General features: G+C 37.2%; 1 protein-coding gene across 1 annotated transcript in view; it reads right to left on the bottom strand.

Annotated features, from left to right (window-relative positions):
• The window catches only part of SLC9B2 (solute carrier family 9 member B2), a 61,476-nt gene that overhangs the window by 6,417 nt on the left and 31,070 nt on the right, over positions 1–23,989 (bottom strand). Inside the window, exons 8-11 of the mRNA XM_066385102.1 lie at positions 20,144–20,250; positions 18,175–18,324; positions 10,775–10,883; positions 3,528–3,664 (exon numbers count right to left, since the gene is read on the bottom strand). Of these exons, the coding sequence (XP_066241199.1) occupies positions 3,528–3,664; positions 10,775–10,883; positions 18,175–18,324; positions 20,144–20,250 (503 nt within the window). The remainder of the gene's footprint in view (positions 1–3,527; positions 3,665–10,774; positions 10,884–18,174; positions 18,325–20,143; positions 20,251–23,989) is intronic.

A 23,989-nucleotide genomic window follows, 5' to 3' on the forward strand; every position in this document is an offset into this window, starting at 1 on the left:
TTCAAAACTCAAGGTAAACACAGACTCATGTTATTAATTAACTATAATATGATTCAATATACTAAATTTCTCCTGAGTAAAGATGAAGGTTACTCATCATCTCATTCTTTCATCTTTAGAAATTTGGAATTAAGAAAGTACAAGATGAAAAAAAAATGCAATGATATTTACTGGAAGATGATGGAAGTTTTAAATGAAAAAACAACACATGATATGTACAGCTTTAGAGTCAAAACTAATTTTTAAACATCATGAAACTTGAAAGTGGTAGGTAGGCACTTCAAAACTTAACCTTATTAGGCATTTGGTTACTTCTTTGCCTCGAGAATTGGTGAAACATTTCATTTAAAGTTTATTTACTGGAAAATCTTAGAAAAATTCTCATTTTTTAGAGGCAAAATGCAGTATTAGTGCACTGGGGGAAGTAATATACGTGAGGTCTTTAGGTTACAACAGTTTTGACATACAATGTTTCAAGTTTACAACACTCGCTCCAATAAAAACTTTAAAAAGTTGAGAGATGTGAGTGTTTTGGCTGTACTTACGGACTATGTGGGTGAACTAGTTTGGTTGAGCGTGGTGGAAGAATACACAGTAATGCGGCATATGAGTGAGGGATTTGGCATTGCCTAGCAGGCTTACCTATGCCATTTTGGACTATTAAAAGCGTAAGTATTCTGTTTGTGTTAGGCTAGGAATTTTGGTGTTTTGACTTACACAAAAATTTGGGTTACATCACTGTTGTTGGAATGGGACTGTATTGTAACTTGAGGACCCCCTGTGCTAGTCAATCTGGTATTCCCCTTATCCCACAGAACATATTAACTTCTAGGACAGTAAACAGAAGACAATACCAGTGTGCATGAGAAACAATGGCAGAGACTACTAATTGACCACAAATATCTGAATATCCTTTTCCCCTTCTATAATAGAACTCTAGAGTAGAATTTTTGCTGGTCTTGTTGCTGTCCAGACACTTTTTTTTTAGCCTTCTTTGCAACAAAATGAAGCTATGTATCTAACTAAGGTCACTGAGAGGTGAATAGAAGTGATAAAAGTTACTTGCAAATTGTTCTTGAAAACAATGGACACTTGCACCTTTTTCTTTACCCCTTTCCCACTAGATGAGAAATCATAAAAATTGGACTCATGGATGAAAGGCACATGCTGAGGACAGGAGTCACCCTGCCAGCTCTGAAATGCCCATGCTGGACTGCAAGTGAGAAAGAAAAAAGCTATCTAATTTAGTCCCTGGATTGAGGCTTTGTAATTACCGGTTACTTGATACCATAACTAAGTCAACATTTCATGAATTCCTGGCAAGAACTGGACATATTATGATATATATTTGACCCTTGAACACATGGATTTCAACTGTGCAGGTTTACTTATATATGAAATTTTTTTTCAATATATAGTTGGCTCTCCATATCTCTAGGTTTCACAGGTATAGAGTCAAACAACTGTGGATTGAAAACAGCATTTTCCATCTTCAGGGGGGAATCTGCGGATACAGAGAGCTGAATATATGCATTGTTCCACACCATTTTATATAAGGGACTTGAGCATCCTCAGATTTCAGTATCCAGGGTTGGTCCTGGAATCAATCCCCAGGGATACAGAGGGACAGCTGAGTTTTAGGGGAGAGTCAAAAGTTACACATGGGCCCTGGCCGGTTGGCTTAGCGGTAGAGCGTCGGCCTGGCGTGCGGGGGACCCAGGTTCGATTCCTGGCCAGGGCACATAGGAGAAGCTCCCATTTGCTTCTCCACGCCCCCCCTTCCTCTCTGTCTCTCTCTTCCCCTCCCGCAGCCAAGGCTCCATTGGAGCAAAGATGGCCCGGGTGCTGGGGATGGCTCCTTGGCCTCTGCCCCAGGCACTAGAGTGGCTCTGGTCGCGGCAGAGCGACACCCCGGAGGGGCAGAGCTACGCCCCCTGGTGGGCAGAGCTTCGCCCCTGGTGGGCGTGCGGGGTGGATCCCGGTGGGGCGCATGCGGGAGTCTGTCTCTCCCCGTTTCCAGCTTCAGAAAAATACAAAAAAAAAAAAAAAGTTACACATGGATTTTTGGCTATGCAAAGATCTGCATCCCATCCCCTCTGTTGTTCAATGGCCAATTGTTTATTTCCCTTTCAGTTCTCTGGTGGATGTATATGTGTATGTGTGTGTGTATTTTGGGGGTTTTACGTATGCTGAGTTAAAATATGTTTTTTATAGTATTACATGAACAAAGAAATTTGAAAACCAACTAATATAGAAAAAAGATATAAGAAGTCTTGTTTTTTGTGCTGAGGCAAAAGGGGAAGAAAGACAATTCTATGCAATACTTGTTTCACAGAACATCTGTTCTTCAACACACCCTAGTTAATTTCTCTGTATTTTAAAATTGCTTTGATAACAGGAAGAGGCTATTTTCCAAATTTTAATGTTTAGAAACAAATCTTTCGTATCAAAGCTACTAGAGTGATTCTTTTAATGTTTACCTACTAAAGTTACTAGAAGCCGTGTAAATACTATAGGGAGAAACTATTCTACCTATTATACTATTTTAACCTCACAGTACTCTTAGCCATTGTCTCAGACATCTTTGAAAGTCTGATGGAAAAAAAACCCCAACTTCCCTGGAATAATGCCTGAGAATATGGCCATACAAAATGTGGCATATACTATAGTTACAGAGCATATACATCCCCCAAAGCTTCCTAAATTAAGAACATTTGATTTTCATTTCATGCAATAGAAATTTGCATAATTAAATAATCACAAAACATTCAGGGCTGGAACAGTTAAATCTCATTTCTTAGAATTAATCTAGAAAATATATAATACATCAAGAGTATATTACATTTGCAACAAATTAATACTCTAAACAGTGCTAATTTAACGAGCAATTATAGGCATTCTACCAATTTGTGGTCAGTAATTTCAAGCACCTGTTAGTGCCTTTTTTATTAGAGTGCACAAATTTTGGGTCACGTGTTAAACTATTTGACTGGAAGTTCAACCAGTTTGAAAATTTTAATATCAACTAATAATCTAGGAAATCAGTAAAGCATTTTCTGAATTGTCAGTAAATCTTTCTACTTTGTATATAAAGACTGTGGTCAAGCATAACTTCTTATCAATCATATTGACGCTGAAGTATTCCAGATAATAAGATAAACCTTGCTTTGTTTCACTTTCTTCTTGGAAGATAATGAAGTAAAGAGAATTAACAACTATCTCACTGGGGGAATTTGGAGAGCTCTGACTGATAAAAATTCAAACTCTGCCCTCCTGCTATAACTGCTTCCTAGGAGTGTAGGGATTTATTGTAATTTTTGTTGCACCCTGGTGATCTAAATAAATTTAAATGAGCTGTCATATTTAAGGAATCCATTTATCAAAAATAAAACTTGTAAAGAATAGATTGGTGTAAACTCTTTTCACAAATCAAACTTCAATTACTTATTTTCACCAAATTTGAATAAGCTCTCTCATTCAAAATTTTAAGGTGTCAAATAGAAATAGGAGTCAAAATGCTAAGTTACCTGGACTGTGGCCTTTGGAAGCCATGCAAGAGAAATGAATATCTTTTCCTTTATGTTAAAACCAGCAAAACACACCATCAGAAATGTAGTCAAAATTCGTATCGACACTGCAATACCCAGGGTGGCAACACAAAGGCCTGTAAGAAATACTCAATTTTTAAACATAATGAAATACTGGGGGAAAAATCACGTCTCGTAGTTACTGATTCAAAATACTATCAACAGCAGTAATCTAAATCTATTAAAAAATTCAAAAGACAAAAATGGTTAAGCACAATTGATCAAAACATCAATACAGGGGTTGGCAAAAGTAGGTTTACAGTTGTGAGTACGTGAAATTTTTTTTATTATTTATTATTATATTATTTATTTGTATTACAACTGCAAACCTCCTCTTATTCACCCCTATATAAGGATCAATCAGGTCATTCATTTAAAAGAAGGTATTTCCCCTAGAATAAAATAAGAAATTAATTAAACATATTTGAATATCTACAAAGGAGATTTGGATGTTATTTCTCTTTTGCTTCATAGTATAAAAAAACACACTTTGTATGTGTTTATTCAAAAAGAATTTATTAAGTGATAATGCATGACAGGATTTGGATAAGGTACTGGGTACACAAAAATATGTAATATACAGATTTTACCTCTATGAACTTCAAAGTCAGAGGAAGACAGAAACAACTAATATATTGTTAAGGTAAGTACACTATAAACATTATGGTAAGAGAGCAATAAGAGGGGAAAAAATCAGTATTTTCATCAAAATGATTGAGAATTCTTTATAAACTATAAGACCAAAGGTGATATTAAAAATATTTACCAGACAACCAATGCATCAGAACAGAGCTGTCTGCGCACTGACCAATCAGAACAGATGCCGGCAGTCAACTCGTGTATTAATGCACTGTTTACACTGACTGCCCATTAGCTCTGGTTCACATGTGCAGTAAAGTACTTCATTCAGTCCTTTAGAATCTTTTGCTGATAAAGGTAAATTAATCCTGATTTGCAAAGTAAGGGATTGTGATAACGGCTGCTGCAGTCTACTGGACTTGAGAAAGGTGACTGATACATAATAAAGTGACTTTTTAAAAAGTAACATTTGTTAAGTGTTTACTCTGTCCCACATTCTGTATTAAGCCTTAAGTGCATTACTTTACTTAATCTTTATAACCTATTGGGTAATTTTTCTCATTTTATAGTTTAAAAAATAAAATTCAGAAAGGATAAATAACTTTCTCAAGTTCAAAAGGCTGTAAAATACCAGATAGTTATTGCTGAGGAATCTATTGTGAATCTGCAATATGGTTTCTTTATATAAAAACTATGTGGCTCGCCTGACCAAGTAGTGGCGTAGTCGATGAAGTGTCAGACTGGGACACAGAGGACCCAAGTTCGAAACCCTAAGGTTGCTGGCTTGAGCACAGGCTCATCCAGCTTCAGCACAGGGTTGCTGACTTGAGCATGTGATCATAGTCATGACCCCATGGTCTCTGGCTTAAGCCCAAAGGTTGCTGGCTTGAAGCCCAAGGTTGCTGGTTTGAGCCAAAGATCACTGGCTTGAGCAAGGGGGTCACTCATTCTGCTGTAACCCCCTGGTGAAAGCACATATGACAAAGCAATCAATGAACAACTAAGATGCCATAACTATGAGTTGATGCTTCTCATCTCTCTCTCCCTGTCTGTCCCTGTGTTCTTGTCTCTGACTCTCTCTCTGTCAGAAAAAGAAAAAAAAAAGAAAAAAAAGCTATGTGGCTCTTTTTTGAAGGGTATTTCTCCTAAGCTGATAGATTTTTAATAAGTATTTTGTTGCCTAAAGTACAAGATACAAGAGATGATACCATTCTCAGGAGGGAATATTAAAAGTTTGAGGAAAGGATGATGAGAAAGTTTTAGATACATTGAGTTTGAAATTTTGTAGGACTTCTAAGTCATGATGTCCAATTAGCAAATGAAAATATTGATTTCAAGATAAAAATTTTGGAAGCATACAGTTTATAATCAAAGCCACTGAGTGTAGATGAGCTCAGAGATGTGATATAGGGTAAGTAGCACAGAGGCTTCGGAAAGAACTTAGATGAAGAGCAGCATGTAAGCCACGTATAAATGAGCGTAAAGGAGGACTCAAAAGGCTCCAAAAATATAGTTTCAGAATTCAATACAACAAGGGTTTCAAAGACCCCCCCAAATGATGTTGAGAGCTCAAATAAAATAAAAACCAATAGGTATTCAGTGGATGTAGCAATATAACCTTGGTCAGAGTGTGGGTTTGCTGGGTAATAGAGCAGAAGTTGGACTGAAATGAAGAAATTGAATCAAATTGAATTGAATTGAACTGAACAGAATAAAAGACTAAGAGTTAAAATGGAAATAGGGGATATAGTTATGTACCTTTTTGGAAAAGTTTGAAAAAAGGAATAGAGAGGTAAATTAATAGGTGAGGGGAAGTGAAATGAAGAAAGAATAATTTTTAATGGTGTTAAAATATAAATAAAATTTACTGCCTGACCAGGCGGTGGCGCAGTGGATAGAGCATCAGACTAGGACGTGGAGGACCCAGGTTCAAGACCCCAAGGTTGCTAGCTTGAGCGCGGGCTCATCTGATTTGAGCAAAGCTCACCAGCTTGGAACCGAGGTCACTGACTTGAGCAAGGGGTTACTCGGTCTGCTGTAGCCCCATGGTCAAGGCACATATGAGAAAGCAATGAAAGAACAACTAAGGTGTCACAAAAAAAACTGATGATTGATGCTTCTCATCTCTCTCTGTTCCTGTCTGTCTGTCCCTATCTATCCCTCTCTCTGACTCTCTGTCTCTGTAAAAAAAACACACACAAAAAAACCCCCCCAAAATAAATAAAATTTATTATCTTAATCACTTTAATTGTACAGCTAAGTAGTATTAAGTTAAACATTCACTTTTTCTGAAATGTAAATATGCAGACTGTGTTTAGTTAACATACATTGAAATCATATACAAATAAATTTGAAATTTATATTATACAAAATAGTTGTATATCCAATCTGCTGAGACTGGGAACTGGAGGAGTAAAGAACTGTTTTTTGCACTATGACTAAAAACAACAAAAAATAACATGGCTGAAAAGTTAGCTCAGGGATTTGAAGAAATTCTGTTTTTTGGTTATTAATGCTGAGGTTGATTTTATCATACAGCATTCACATTTTTGTGTAATCACTAGAACTTTTTCATCTTGCAAAATTGAAACCCTGTACCCATTAAACAACAACTCCTCATTTCCCTTTTCCCCCAAACCTTGGCAACCACTATTTACTTTCTGTCTCTATGAGTTTGACTACTCCAGTTACCTCATATAAGTGAAAACATACAGTACTTGTCTCTTTGTGAGTGGCTTATTTCACTTAGTACAGTGTCCTCAAGGTTCATCCACATCACAGCATGTATTAAATGGAAGGATATTATTTTAAGATAAGAGAGTTTAGATTTTGTTTAAATTCTGAAGAGAAGAAAATGGACAAGTATGCATATGACCAGTATATATTTAAAGATGTATGAGAAGAATTTGTGTGTGAGATCCGGAAGGGGATGGTAGGGGATGGGACCCCTAGGATGGATGGAGAATATTGTGATGTGAGGGAAGGAGGATATATAAAGAATAAGAGTACAAATTAACTTTACAGTGCTGTGAATCAAGAGGGGTTTATGCTGGCTTATAAATGCATAAATAAATAAATAAAAGAATGACTGAACAAACATTTCTATTTCATGGGTTCATATTATAGAACTGACAAGTTATTTTTAAAATTCTGGCCCTTCACCAGAGCAAGGCTAGATGAACACTCTTATTCTTGGGAAAAAAATTTTAAGGCCTGTATTTATTTATTTATTTTTTTGAGAAAGGGAGAGAGAGGGACATACAGAAAGGAAGGAAGAGAGATGAGAAACATCAACTCATTGTTGTTCATTGATTGCTTTCTCATATGTGCCTTGACTGGGGTGGGGGTGGGGGCTCCAGCTAAGCCAGTGATCCCTTGCTCAAGCCAGTGACTTTGGGTTCAAGCCAGTGACCATGGGGTCATGTCTATGATCCCACACTCAAGCCGGCAGCCCAGTGCTCAAGCTGGCAACCTTGGGGTTTCAAACCTGGGTCGCCAGCATCCCAGGCCAACTCTCTATCCACTATGCAAACACCTGGCCAGGCAAAGCCTACATTTTTTTATAGTAAGCCATGTTAGTTTTATTTACAAGGAACAATATTAAAAATGGGAAATTTATGAAGAAGCAATACTTCCAAACACATTTTATGAGGCCAACATAACCCTCATACCAAAACCTGGCAAGGACAACACAAAAAAATAAAATTACAGAGCAATATCTCTAATGAATACAGATGCAAAAATCCTAAACTAAATACTAGCAAATTGAATACAACAACACATTAAAAAAATAATTCACCATGATCAAGTGGGATTCATCCCTGAATCACAAGGATGGTCCAACATATGTAAAACAATTAACATAATACACCATATCAACAAAACAAAGAACAAAAACCACATGATCCTATCAATAGATGCAGAAAAGGCATTTGATAAAATACATCATTTTATGTTTAAAACACTCAACAAAATGGGTATAGAAGGAAAATATCTCAACATAATAAAGGCCATTTATGACAAACCATCAGCTAACATCATATTAAATGGCAAAAAACTGAAAACTTTTCCTCTAAAATCAGGAACAAGACAAGGCTGCCCACTCTCTCCACTTCTATTCAACATAGTGCTGGAAGTTCGAGCCAGAGCAATCAGACAAGAGAAAGAAATAAAAGCATTCATACTGGAAAAGAAAAAGTAAAGGTTTCACTTTTTGCTGATGATATATGATCCTGTACATAGAAAACCCCAAAGACTCCACAGAAAGACTATTAGAAATAATAAACCAATATAGTAAGGTCGCAGGATACAAAATTAATATACAGAAGTCTATTGCTTTCTTATATGCTAACAATGAAACTTCAGGAAATGAACTCAGGCCTGACCTGTGGTGGCACAGTGGATAAAGCATAGACCTGGAACGCTGAGGTCGCCGGTTCAAAACCCTGGGCTTGCCTGGTCAAGGCACATATGGGAGTTGATGCTTCCTGCTCCTCCCTCCCCCTTCTCTCTCTCTCTCTCTCTCTCTCTCTCTCTCTCTCTCTTTCTCTCACTCTCTCTCCTCTCTAAAAATTCATAAAAAAATTAAATATTAAAAAAAAAGAAAATGAACTAAAAAAAATAATCCCTTTTACAGTTGCAACAAAAAAATTAAAATACCTAAGAATAAACATAACTAAGAATGCAAAGAACCTATATAATGAAAACTACAAGGCATTGTTAAAGAAAATTGAAAAAGACTCAATGAAATGGAAAAATATTCCTTGTTTTTGGATAGGAAGACTAAATATGGTTAAAATGACCATATTACCCAAAGCAATATACAAATTTAATGGAATTCCCATCAAAATTCCAATGTCATTTTTAAAAGAAATGGAACAAAAATCATCAGGTTTATATGGAACTATAAAAACCCCTGAATAGCCAAAGTAATCCTAAGGAAAAAAGACAAAACTGGGGGCATTACAATACCTGACTTCAAATTATAGTACAGAGTCACACTAATCAAAACAGCATGGTACTGGCAGAAAAACAGACACACAGACCAATGGAACAGAATAGAGAGACCAGAAATAAAACTACATGTATATGGTCAAATAATCTTTGATAAATGAGCCAAAAACACACAATGAAGAAAAGAAAGCCTCTTCAATAAATGGTGCTGGGAAAACTGGAGAGCCACGTGTAAAAGAATGAAACTTGACTACAGTTTGTCCCCTTGTTCCAAATTAATTCAAAATGGATCAAAGACCTAAATATAAGATCTGAAACAATAAATTACACAGAAGAAAACATAGGTATTAAACTCATGGATCTTGGCCATAAAGAACATTTTATGAATTTGACTCCAAAGCCAAGGGAAGTGAAGGCAAAGATAAATGAATGGGACTACATCAGACTAAGAAGCTTCTGCACAGCAAGAGAAACTGACAACAAAACAAAGAGCCAACTAATTGGGAGATGATATTTTCAAACAACAGCTCAGATAAGGGCCTAATATCCAAAATATACAAAGAACTCATAAAACTCAACAACAAACAAACAATCCAATAAAAAAAATGAGAAGAGAACATGAACAGACACTTCTCCCAAGAAGAAATACAAATGACCAATAGATATATGAAAAGATGCTCATCTTCACTAGCTATTAAGAGAAATGCAAATCAAAACTACAATGAGATACCACCTCACACCTGTTAGATTAGCTATTATCAACAAGACAGGTAATAACAAGTGTTGGAGAGGCTGTGGAGAAAAAGGAACCCTCATCCACTGTTGGTGGGAATGTATAGTACAACCATGGAAGAAAGTATGGTGGTTCCTCAAAAAATTAAAATAGAACTACCATATGACCCAGCAATCCCTCTACTGGGTATATACCCCCAAAACTCAGAAACATTGGTATGTAAAGACACATGCACCCCCATGTTCATTGCAGCATTGTTCACAGTGGCCAAGACATGGAAACAACCAAAAAGCCCTTCAATAGAAGATTGGATAAAGAAGATGTGGTACATATACTATAGAATACTACTCAGCCATAAAAAATGATGACATAGGATCATTTACGACAACATGGATAGACCTTAATAACATTATACTGAGTGAAATAAGTAAATCAGAAAAACTAAGAACTGTATGATTCCATACATAGCTGGGACACAAAATTGAGACTCATGGACATAGATAAGAGTGCAGTGGTTACTAGGGGGAGGAGTAGGGAGGAAAAGAAGGGGGTGGGGGGAGGGGAGGGGCATAAAGAAAACCAATTAAAAGGTGACAAAGGACAATTTGACTTTGGGTGATGGGTATACAACATAATCAAATGTCACAATGATCTGAAGATGTTTTCTATAAATCTATGTACTCTAGTTGATCAATGTTACCCCGTTAAAATTAGTTGTCTAAATAAAATTTAAAAAAATAGAAAATTTACTGTCTTAGACTGCTAAACATTATTTTCTGACCAAGTACTCTAAAAGATTAGATCATTATTAAACTTTTATATAATGTGAGAATGGGAATCATTGAACATATAACTACTAAAGATATTTTAACTGAATATAAAAAAAGAGTTGATTTTAGCCAAAGTACTTTGAAATTCTTACCTACAGTTTCTGGTCTGAGAGATGCAATAGATACCTCTGCTCCAATCAGTCCAAAGAGAAGGGGCTGAAAGATGTCCCAGACAACTGCAATAATTTTTTCAACATCTGCCTAAAAGAAACATACACAGAAACATATACATAGATTTTTTATTATGTAAAATTACAAGTTCTAAGAGTTTTACTAATTTGAAATTTGAGTCAATTTGAGCTGAGATAGGCTTAATTTCTGTGACATCTATAAATTAAGAGGTTAGCTACAATAGGGCAAAAATATTGCATAAAGGTATTTCTAACACAGTTATTTTATAAAATGTTTTATATTTGCTTTGCAAATGGATCTTAATTATATTCTTATCTGAATACATGATATTTGTGTGTGTGCACATATTGTAATACTTAGTTTTATTTCACAGTTTAAAATTTTATGTTCATTTTAAAAATTTGATTTAAAGATATTTTCATATTAGTAAATTTATCCTGACATACACCTCATTATTGCTGTATAGGAATCTATGGTACGGAAGTGCCATAGTTCATTCAATCATTTCTTTATTGATGGATATTTGTTTCCAATTTTATTTTATCTTTATAAAAATATAAGGTTTCAAATTATACACAAAAATAAAATCCAGGTTCCAGTTATTAATTTATTGCCCCTTGGCTCCTTTCACTATTGCTTTGCAAAAAATGACTCCCAGCTCTTTAGAAATATTTTCCTTTGCGAACTAGCACCGTAATAAATTTTGTCAGTAGAGGGCGCTGAAGAGATATTGCCAAAGGTAGGTGCTCTCCTTCCGGGTTTCAGTGGATCCTCGTGCGTAGTGGCCAGCAGCACCCAATGGCCAGTAGCTCACCCCATCTACTCCTGGGGTGGTTTCATAGCCAACTCCCTCGGGCAATATAGTGTCCCATGCACCCTTGACAGTAGACTTCTTGGAAATTTGAAGGGTTGACTTCCAGCAAATTCTGCAAGCACAGCACCATTGTGACTTCCCTGCCATCAAGTGAACCAAAGTTCTAAACAAGGCCCGAATTCTCAGCTCTGGGGGCAGATGTATGTGGGGTGGGGTGGGGTAGGGAGGGGTGGGGTGAGGAGGGGTGGGATAGGGTTGGTGGGGGATGCTCTAGCTGAGCCCTTGGGGTTTATAACTGCTATTCCTATATTCTTTAGGGGTCTCTTTACATCTTACAAGATAATATCTGGTTAATAATAAACTTTCCTTAATCTAGTTACTATGTCATTTCTCTTTCCTGATCAGACCCAACTACTAACTTTATAACACATAATGCAAAATTTTTTGGAAAATATTGACACAATTGACTATAGTAAAACTATAATGCTTGTGCAAAAAATAAATAAATAAATACATAAAGAAATACATAAAAAATAAAAAGATGACAAGCTGGAAGAAATATCTGCACTATGTATAACAGAATAAGGAGCAATATCAAGTCACTAGGAAAAAGATAGAACCTAATAGAAAAATGGGCAGTATATATGTACTAGTATTTCACAGAAAAAACACAAGTGGCCAAAAAAAGAAAAAAAGTATGTTAAAACTCAGTAACCAGAGAAATACAAATTAAAATGACATACCATATATTTTTTGGGGGGCAATCACATTAGAAAATACATTAAGTTTTAATAATGTCAAGTATTTGTAAGATTTGTAAGATAAAATTAATAAAATTGATAAAATTAATTTGGCAGGAGAGCAAATTAATAATGCTTTTCCTGGGAAGGCAATTTATCAGTACCCATTATGGCAGTGGTCCCCAACCCCCAGGCCATGGACCGGTACTGGTCCATAGGCCATTTGATACCGGTCCGCAGAGAAAGAATAAATAACTTAATTATTTCTATTTTATTTATATTTAAGTCTGAACGATGTTTTATTTTTTAAAAATGACCAGATTCCCTCTGTTACATCCGTCTAAGACTCACTCTTGACGCTTGTCTCGGTCATGTGATACATTTATCCGTCCCACCCTAAAGGCCGGTCAGTGAAAATATTTTCTGACATTAAACCAGTCCGTGGCTCAAAAAAAGTTGGGGACCACTGCATTATGGTGTCAAAAACTTTACATTTAATGAATATTTTCAATCAACTAATAAGAATTTATATTTTTGGATGACATTTTTATATTTATAGATATTTAAGGATCTGTACTTCCACATTAGAGTGCTAAGCAGTTTGACAAAGGAGGTTTACAAAGTTTTTCTGTTTTCTTTGTTTTATTATTTCTGATGTTTTATTAGGGTAAAATTCTATTTCCTCTTGGCTCATAAATGTTCAAAGACAGAGTATATGTGAAGGACTTGGTTGATTTATTTATATATCATGCAATATAGGTTGTTATATTCCTATATCATGCAAAAAGCTGTGCTTTTACATCATAAGGAATCAGGTAATGACTTAGGTTCAAATCCTGTTACCCACTAACTGTACTCCACTGGCCCTTCAGTGCCTCATCTTTCTCATCTATAAAACAAGAGGTTTATATTAGATAACACACAATATCCTTCATCATTTAATGACAATGACTAGTTCTGCCAATGTATTTTCCTGTGGCTTTTCATAACTTCAAAACTAAAGTGAATTTGTTTATAAAGAAAATAGTCTCACCCTGGCCAGTTGGCTCAGTGGTTGAGCGTTGGCCTGGCATGTGGGGTCCTGGGTTTGATTCCCAGCCAGGGCACACAGGAGAAGCGCCCATCTGCTTCTCCACTCTTCCCCCTCTCCTTTCTCTCTATCTCTCTCTTCCCCTCCTGCAGCCACGGCTCGATTGGTTTGAGCACATTAGCCCTGGGCGCTGAGAATAGCTTGGTTGGTCCAAGCATTTGCCTCAGGAACTGAGGATAGCTTGATTGATTCCAGCATTGGTCCCAGATAGGGGTTGCCAGGTAGATCCTAGTGGGCATGCATGCAGGGGTCTGTTTTTCTATCTCCTCTCCTCTCACTTAAAGAAAAAAAAAGGATTTCAAGATTCAGAAGATCCAAATTATGTCAGGAAAAAAATGACTATGAAGGTCATCAGAAGCAGCACTGGATTTAAAAACATAAAAAATAATACATAAAAGAGTCTCTAAAAAGGTGAGTGTATTTGAATACAACAAACAGCAAGATTAATAATTTTATGGAAAATCAGGCAGAAAAGTATGAAACAATGTCATAAAACGACAAGCACAAACAAAATTTTATAAATATAAATTAGCTTTTTAAAATATAACTAAATACTATTGTTATAGTACTGTTGAGTTTACAAGTGTTTTGTTTCTATTTTCCCACATAATAGTCACAACAATTCTTTAGATATTATTTTCTTCATTTTACCATTGAGAAACCTGAGTATTAGAGAAGCTAAGTGACTTTTTTGGGTCTTTACAGCTAGAGAGTAGTAGAATTGGGATTGGAATCTCAATCTCCACATTTAAAATTTTATATTCTTTTTACTATGTTTTGCTGCTCTGCAAATAGTTATAAAAATAATATGGGGTATTATTTACTGAGCACATTCTATGACTAAGCACTTTGCTTTATAGAGATTATATTACTTAATCCTCCACTCTAGAAGTTTTTGCTAATATCCCTCCCTACTTTATTAAATTTTTTAAAAATTAAATTTTCTGGGACATTAATTAATAAAATTATATAGGTTTCAGGTGTAGAATTCTATAACACATCATCTGTACATTGTATTGTGTGTTCACCACCCCGAGTCATGTCTCCATCCAGCAGCATTTATTTCCTCTTTACCCTTTTCTCCCCCCTCCCCCCTCCCTACTTTACAGATATGGAAATTGAGGATTGAGAAGTTAGATTACCTATATGCAATAATACAGCCAGGAAACCGTAAAGCTGAGATTAGCCTATGCGATCAGAGCTCTTGGCCTTATGCTATTCTACAGACCAAGGGAGAGAAGAAGTCCAAAATCTGGACTCATTGGACTGGTTTCTCCAGAAGTAGGAACTTCCCTGAGTACTAAAACACAAAAGGTATGCAGAGTGCCTGCCACTTATTGATTCAATTAAGATTCGCTCTCCTTCCCTTCTTTAGAAAACCATTTTGATAAACAGATACTCCTCGGTTTATGATGTGATTATAAATCCTGATAAACCCATCAAAGTTGAAAATACATTTTCTACACCTAACATACCCAACATCACAGCTTAGCCTATCTTATTATTATTATTTTTTTTTCATTTTTCTGAAGCTGGAAACGGGGAGAGACAGTCAGACAGACTCCCGCATGCGCCCGACCGGGATCCACCCGGCACGCCCCCACCAGGGGGCGACGCTCTGCCCACCAGGGGGCGATGCTCTGCCCATCCTGGGCATCGCCATGTTGCGACCAGAGCCACTCTAGCGCCTGAGGCAGAGGCCACAGAGCCATACCCAGCGCCCGGGCCATTTTTGCTCCAATGGAGCCTTGGCTGCGGGAGGGGAAGAGAGAGACAGAGAGGAAAGCGTGGCGGAGGGGTGGAGAAGCAAATGGGCGCTTCTCCTGTGTGCCCTGGCCGGGAATCGAACCCGGGTCCTCCGCACGCTAGGCCGAAGCTTAGCCTATCTTAAATGTGCTCAGGACACTTATTATCCTACAGTTAAACCATTATCTTGAGTTTCTTCTCAAGAACAACTATCTTTCTCTTCTTCTTACCAGAAGCAGGAGACACAGATGAGTATTTTGTAGATATGATGGTATGCAAAAACATAACCCACAATATCCAAAAACCTCTGGCAGCACAGTACACTGTAGAGCAGGGGTCCCCAAACTTTTTACACTGGGGGCCAGTTCACTGTCCCTCAGACCACTGGAGGGCCGGACTATAAAAAAAAACTATGAACAAATCCCTATGCACACTGCACATATCTTATTTTAAAGTAAAAAAACAAAATGGGAACAAATATAACATTTAAAATAAAGAACAAGTAAATTTAAATCAACAAACTGACCAGTATTTCAATGGGAACTATGCTCCTCTCACTGACCACCAATGAAAGAGGTGCCCCTTCCGGAAGTGCGGTGGGGGCCGGGTAAATGGCCTCAGGGGGCCGCATGTGGCCCGTGGGCCGTAGTTTGGGGACCCCTGCTGTAGAGTACCGTTTACTCTCGTGATCATGTGGCTGACTGGGAGCTGAGGCTCGGGCCACCGCCCAACATCACGAGAGTATCCGGTACCTTCCCACAAATCACTAGCCTGGGAAAAGGTCAAAATTCCAAATTCCAAGTAGGGTTTCTACAGGATGTGTATTGCTTGAGTACCATCATAAAGTGGAAAAATCCTAAGTTGACCACTGTCAGTGAGGGACCCTCTGTAATCAAAAGGTGTGTTCTCCTGCCTATGCCATTTACTAGCTTTATGACCTTCAGCAATCTGTCTAATATCTCTAAGCTTTCATATCCTCATCTGTAAAATGGGTTGAATATATAATTGCCAAGGTTATTGTAAAAAAATAAATGAAATAACATCTGTAAGTTTTTACTGGTAAGGGGATTTTTAAGAAAAAAAAAAAACTACCGAGGAAAGGTTATAATAGACCAATAGAGCATACAACATGAAAACGTAAGGTAGTTGTTTATTAGAAATGAACACTAGAAAAAAGCACAAAGGGCTAATATATATGTCTGTGTATATGTGTATGTAGGTTCTTAGAGATCAAAAATCAATGCATTAAATTTCAGAAGAAAATGGACCAAAGACCTATAGAGGAAAATGAAAAAAAATACAAGTGGCTAAATATATGAAAAAGTATTCAATTTTACTGCTAACCAAAGAAACAGAAAACAAGATACCACTTTTTAGCTATCAGTATGGTACAGCTTTTTAAAAAGGCAAATTGGGCCCTGGCAGGTTGGCTCAGTGGTAGAGCGTCGGCCCGGTGTGTGGATGTCCTGGGTTCAATTCCCAGTCAGGGCACATAGGAGAAGCGCCCATCTGCTTCTCCACGTTCCTCCTCTCACTTCTCTCTCTTCTCCTCCTGCAGCCATGGCTCCATTGGAACAAGTTGGCCCAGGGCACTGAGGGGTGGCTCCATGGCCTCTGCCTCAGGTGCTAAATAATGGCTCTGGTTGCAGCGGAGCAACACCCCAATGGGCAGAGCATCGCCTCTTAGTGGGCTTGCTGGGTGGATCCTGGTCAGGGTGCATGCGTGAGTGTCTCTCTGCCTCCCCTCCTCTCACTAAATATATATATAAAGAAGGCAAATTGATACTGTCAAAGTAATAGTCGATAATGTTGTAATAACTACACTATGTACAGTGCCAGGTCGGTACTTGAAATATTGGGGGAAACACTTTGTAAAGTATATAATTGTTTAAGCATCATGCTGTACATCTGAAACTAATACAAAATAACATAGAATGTAAACTGTAATTTAAAAAATTTTTTAAAGTGTCACTGTATCCTCTTAGGCAACCCTGTTTCTAGAATTTTTTTCCTATCAATAAACTCAAAGACATGCTGCTATATTTTGTTGATTTTAAGATCCCATATTTTCTTACATTTAACCATTTCTGAAACTAGGATGTCATGTCATAGTTTTTAATTGGCAACATTCTTTTTCATTATTCTTTAACTTGATAGTGTCTTAGAGTTTATAAACGAAGGTATATACAGTATATTTTTAATTAATTTATTTTTTGTGAGACAGAGAGAGAGACAGAGGGACAGAGAGACAGGAAGGCAGAGAGATGACAAGCATTGATTCTTTGTTGCAGCTCCATAGGCTCCTTAGTCTCCTTAATTGCTCTCTCATATGTGCCTTGACCAGGGGGCTGCAGCAGAGCGAGTGACCCCTTGCTCAAGCCAGTGACCTTGGGCTCAAGCCAGTGACCTTGGGTCTCAAGCCAGTGACCTTTGGGCTCAAGCCAGTGACCATGGGGTCATGTCCATGATCCCATGCTCAAGCCAGTGACCCTGCTCTCAAGCTGGTAAGCCCGGGCTCAAGCCGACAACCTTGGGGTTTCAAACCTGGGTCCTCCGCGTCCCAGTCTGATGCTCTATCCTGGTCAGGCTATATTAGTATATTTTATTGAAGCATTTTTAGTTTAACAAAACAAAACAAAACAAAACGGGAAACAATCCACATGTCTGTGAGTAGAAAAGTGGTTTAATAAAGCACAGTACAGCTATACAATGCGATACTCTGCAGCCTGGCAAAGGAAAAGGGAAACATCAGGAAAGTATGACTGTGATATAGTTTAAGTAAAGACATCAAATTATGAGGGGTATGTGAGGGGAAAAAGAATGTGCATTGGTCATGCATTTGTATGTGCATAGAAAAGAGCTTTTATGATAGAATAGTTTTATTAATCTGATGTTAGGGAAGTATCTGGAAAAGAAAACAATTAGCCTCATTAGAAAATAGTTATGAGAAGAAGTTCAAATAAAATTCACCTTTTTGCTGATCCATTTGAGGCCTGCAAGGAAAGCCATGACCAGCGTGCACAGTCCTCCTGACCCGGGGTAACCCAAACGCATGCTGCTGAACACCGCTAGCACAGACAGCCCCAAGACGAGGAACGCTCTCTTCCAGGCAAGGTTGCTCTTGAGAATAATAAAAAGGTTGATTAGCTCAATTATTTTACACAACTTATTTTTAATTATTCATTTTTCCATCTCCAGGATTTAGTAGAAAAATACAATGTCTATTTCTGTGCACATACATGCTTGACACAACATTTCCTTTCCTTTCCTTAACAGGAGGAGAGATAGCACATGTACAAATATGGATTCCTCTTACAAGAATAAGACTTAGCTTCTTTTGTAGTTATAATGCAGAATCCCACAGGGCTGAATGGAATAGTAGAAAAATGCACCATGGACTTTGGAGCCAGACAGACCAAGGTTAAAATTCTAGCTCTTTACATCATTGGCGTATGTGGGCATGTTACTAAGCCTCTCCAGCTTTGTTCCCTCCTCCCTGAAAGTTGTCGCATCACAGGCTTTTTGTGAAGAATAATAATATATCTCTGTTATTTTTAGGTTCTCTTTAGTGTACTCGTTAGTGTGATGCTGTCTTGGTTTTTCTTTCTAAATCCTTAAATATTAAGAAACTGTAAGATGCTAAAGGTTGAGTAGTTTTTCATTGTTGATTTTTAAAGTCTAAGAAACGTGTACCTCTTTCCTTTCCTTTATGCTGTTCAGTCCTTAAAACTTCTTGATAACTTCGGAAGGCAGACAGGTCTCTAAGAATGTGTGACTGGGAGGCATGTCGGCTCTGGTGGTAAAAACCAAGTTCATGCCTAGTTCCACTGTATTCTAGCTATGTGACCTTGCTCAAGTCCTTCTTCCTAAGCTTTGATTTCCTTATCAGTAAAATGGTTGTATGAATAGTATTTTCATCATGAGTTATTTTGTGGATCGCACTGGATCAGTGCTTCCCAACAGGAGGATGATGGGAATGTCCTGTCTGCACTGTCTATAGAAATGCTCTAATCTGCCACAGCCACATGGAGCTAGCGGCTGCCATACTGAACACAGCAGCACTTTACTGATCTTACCATATCATTTTATGTACATTTTCCTCTTAATTTTGTGGTATAATTAGAAAAATCCTGTTATTTTCTTTTATGGAGTCGAAAAATCTTTTATGAGATTTTTTTACAATTGCCTTTTACAAGACAATTTTACTTGGAGTTTTATGAAAATTCAAATCAACATACTGAAAGTAGAAATATTAACTTCATTACTTAAGGTCCCATTTTAATGAAGTTTCTAATCTTGTTCAAAATGCTGTGAAATCTTCAAGATGCCAATTCTTACAGAGAAAAAGATTTTTATGTTTATCTATCTTAAGGGAATTGTGAGGGTAAAAGAGAGAAACAAAATATTTGTTTCTCATTAAGAAACCATTGGGAACAGTAAAAAAAAAACTTTGCTTTCCTTCGTCAGAAATATTGGACTATATTGTAATGAAACAATAAGGTCTATCTATTTGGTAGTATTGGAATCTCAGGTATTTTGATACTAAAAAAAGGAGCTCAAATACCCATTTTATATCTTCATTTAGTTGAATATTATGAATGATAAATAAAAATAAGTAGCAATAAGATAAAAAATAAATTAATTTTAAAAATTAAAAACTTACATATTCTATCTTTTTGGAATTGATATTATTTGCTTTACAGTGAAATTTGAAATGTACAGAATACAAATTAAAGTAAAAGCTTTTAGGAATGCATTGCAATCTTATACATTTAGTCCTCTTCATAAATCTCACGGGCAGCACTGTTAGATAAGCAGTTTGAAAATGCGGGACTGTTTCCTAAGTCACGTCCTTCACACCAGCTTTGAAGAAAGTGATCCAGGATGTTTTTCCAATGACATTTTAGAGCATGATTTTCCCACAGGTTATTTCTTTTACCTGGTCACTGCTTGGAAAGTACCGAATGAAAAATCCAAGAAGAAATCCAGTTCCCATACCAATTACCACCTCCAAAACTCCTCTGAGGACATTAAAAACTGTGGAGCCTTAAAAACGTAGAAAAAGAAAAACCTTACAACTCTAAATCCATAAGTAAACATACTTGACTTTAAACAGCAACATAAAGCATCAAATTACATTTAAGGAAGAATTTAAAGCTATTTCCTGATCTCCGCATTCTTAAATATATGTGACTTAAAATGTCTAATAAATCTATCATATAAGAAAGGTATGCTTATATGGGACATAAATTTTAAAACATAAGCTATGATTTGTGTACCCTTTTGTATGTCTACTTCCATAAAAACTTAAAGAGCACAAGAAAACATGAAAAGTAAAATTCATGATAGAGATAATTTGTTCTGTTATATGCAGGGGCTGGCTACCTAGACAGATCTTGTTTTCAAATTTCCATTTAAGAGCCTGATTTTTAGTAGTAAATGTGTATTGATTTTGAGTAGCTCTGATATGTATAGAATACAGTAGTTTAAGAATTTGGCAATTAAAATCAAGATTATTTTCTTCCTACAATGAGTGTAGGGGACTTACCCCTTCTCAAATGTTTATTCTAAAAGTAAATCTAAAAAGAAATTATTTTTGAATAGTCATGGTGATGTAAAGTTCAACATAAGGAATACAGTCTATAATATTGTAATAGCTGTGTACAGTGCTAGGTCAGTATTTGAATTAGTAGAGGATCACTTTGTATATTATATCATTGGCTAACTACTAGACTGTGTATCTGAAACTAATATAAAGTAACACTGAATGTCAACTGTAATTGAAAAATAAAATTAAAATAATTATTTTTGTCTGAGAAGCAACCAATAAGTACACAACTACATGGAACTAAGGAGAACAATAGTTGATGCTTCTCTCTCTCTCTTTTTCTCTCCTTTTCTGTCTCTCTCTCTCTCTTTCTCAGATCAATGGAAAAATCTTTTATAGTTAAAAAAATTATTTTTGAAATAGTTCTTAGAAGTATTTTTTATTTGCTTCACTTCTCTGAAATATCATAATATAGATAGGTAAATATATAGTAACTGTATTTTCCACCATAGCATAAAAGATTTAGGAAATTTTAATGAAAAAAAAAGTCTTTGTTAGCACATTGTACAGAAAATTGTATTAAAAATATTTAACAAATAAAGCCCTTCTTCATACACTATTCTAATAGTAAATTTACTAATGAGTTATTGTAGTTTCTTGTTATTGTAGTGAAGGATACAGAATAGGCCACCCCAATGTACCCTACTTTGGCATAAGGATTATTTTGAACTGAAGGCAATTGAGAAGAAACATTCACGAAACATGTACTCCCTCTAGTTGCTTAAAAGCCAGCTATAAAGAAACCTTTCTATAAAAGCCAGCTATAAAGGGCACCTTTGTAAAGGTGCCCTTTTTTCTTCTCTACCAGGAAGGACAGAAGTTAAGCACTGAGACAAACAGTATGGGTCAAATAAGTTTACGAATATGATGTATATGTTTGCCCGCTTATAGTTTGCATTGGGTGTGGGGGACAGGCTGTAAGCAGGCAGGGTCCTTATAGCCTAAGGTTTAGTTTTAAGACTAAACCCTTCCCACCATTTTGATACTAAGATATCCTCAACCCTAAGCTTTTCCCCCACATCCTTGACTGTTGCATGATGTGGGTGGTGCACTCTTATGAGGAATCCCATTTATGCCTCAGATAAGTGGCTTTGTATCAGAGACTTCCTTATTTGTATACTGGCTTAAAGGCTTTAATTTCTACACAATAAAATAAGGGAGACCAGGGGCTCTCTCTTCCTGAAATTAGCATTACAGAGGAGAAGCAGCCAAGATGGCAGAGTGCCGAATGAGAAGCCAGTTTGTGCAGAGTTTGTGCAGAGAGAAGGAGATGGGAAACAGAAGTGAATAAGGCTGGTGAGGTAGAAACCTTTGATTCTAGTAAACTCGGATAAGTCAGTGGCTCTGGGAGCCCTGAATGGAAAGGAAAGTGTTTCCCACTGTGTGTATTTCTCTCCCGCTAGATGTGAGCTAGGATTAAAGATGATGGCCCACCAGTTTTTGGTTTTGTTGTTTCATTACCGACTGTCCGAATCAAATGCAAACCTGCATGGGCCAGGCAGCTGTGATGGTGTCTGTGGCTACTGGCCATACAAACAAGGGCCCTTATAAGCTCAGAGATGGCACCAGAGGAACCTACATAACAACTGTTGCTAAGACCAGCCCTTGTCTGCCGTTAGTTTTCTCATATATTTGCCTTTCCACAATTTTTTGCCCTAAAAGCTCAAAGTCTTCATCCTTTGTCTGGGAATTATGTACAAAATTACTGTTCTTTCCTGAGATGCCACATAAACTCAAATTCTAACCACTTCTTTGAGTTACTCCTCACTGAGGATTCCCATGTGTATGTAGCACAATACACATGCTAGTAAAGTGTTTTTCTCTCGTTAATCTGTCTGTTTTCAGGCTAATTTATAGGGCCCCAGCCAAGGAACCTTAAATGGGTAGAGGGAAACCAGTTTTTCTTCCACTACAGTTTCAATCATCTCTCTCTTATTTAAAAATACTTTTGTGGTAATTTTATTTAGTTCAGACAACTGTCTGTTAAGCAAAGTGTTACTATCAAAAGTATGTGATAATAACATGTCTTGATGTATTACAGTAAATAATTTACTATAAATAAATGTACAAAAAATAACTAATAACTTTCTGTCTCTTATATAGTAAAGTTGTTAAAAAAAATACTTTTTGGGCCCCACCTCTGAAAATTCTGATTCAGTAAGCCTGGCAGGGTTTGGGATCCATATTTTAAAGAGACTCCAGGTAGTTCCAGACCAAAAGGTCTAAGGACCACACATAGAGGAACAGGCAGAGGGAATGTAGCATTGTCCACAAGAAAGGTTTCTTTAAGCTATCCAAAACTTCCACGGCCCCAGATTATGAACACCCAGGCAGACCTTCCCCACTGTCCTCCCTTCCTGTGCTCTTCCTCCTACCCCAGGATTCTAATGCAAACTCTGTTCTTGTTAAAGAGAAAACCACAGGATCACAATGGTGCCACGTGTGTTAAAGCCCATGATACCAAACCTAGACTTAACACCTGACTTAACTGTAGTTTTCACATCTCTCATAAACATGTTATTTAACCAGTCTGGAATTTCCTGGTCAACACCAAGGAGGTATCCTGCCGTGTGGGGTCTTTCCATCCCCCATAGAAAAAAATGAGGTGTAAAGCCAGGAGGCAAGGACAGGGCCACCATCACAGCAGCCCAGTCCATGCAGGTTTGCATTGGATTCGGACAGTCGGTAAAGAAACAGCGGAGCCACAAACTGGTGGGCCATAGTCTTTAATTCTAGCTTGCACCCAGCGGGCAAGTAAAAATACACACTGGGCTCCAAAACCCACACATTCAGTGCTCACAAAGCTACTGACTTATCTGAGTTTCCTAGAATTAAAGGTTTCTAGCTCACCAACCTTATTCTCCTCAGTTCCCCATCTCCTTCCTTATCCCAGATACAAACACTACACAAACTGGCATCTCAGCACTCCGCCATCTTGGCTGCTTCTCCTGGCCTCCTCCACGTGGCCTTTCTCTGCTCTCCTCTGCTCTCTCATGCTAATCATCCCAGGAACCAAGCGCCAAGTCCCGTTCTGCCCCCATTTTATAGTGTAGCTTCACAACCTTTAATCCAATATACAAAATAGGGAAGTCTCTAATACAAAATCACTTCTCTGAGGCATGATTGGATTGTACCACCCCACATCAAAAAGGGTGGGAAAGGCTTAATCCCAAAACC

This window comes from Saccopteryx leptura, chromosome 5 (assembly GCF_036850995.1).
Source record: "Saccopteryx leptura isolate mSacLep1 chromosome 5, mSacLep1_pri_phased_curated, whole genome shotgun sequence".
Lineage (NCBI taxonomy): Eukaryota > Metazoa > Chordata > Mammalia > Chiroptera > Emballonuridae > Saccopteryx > Saccopteryx leptura.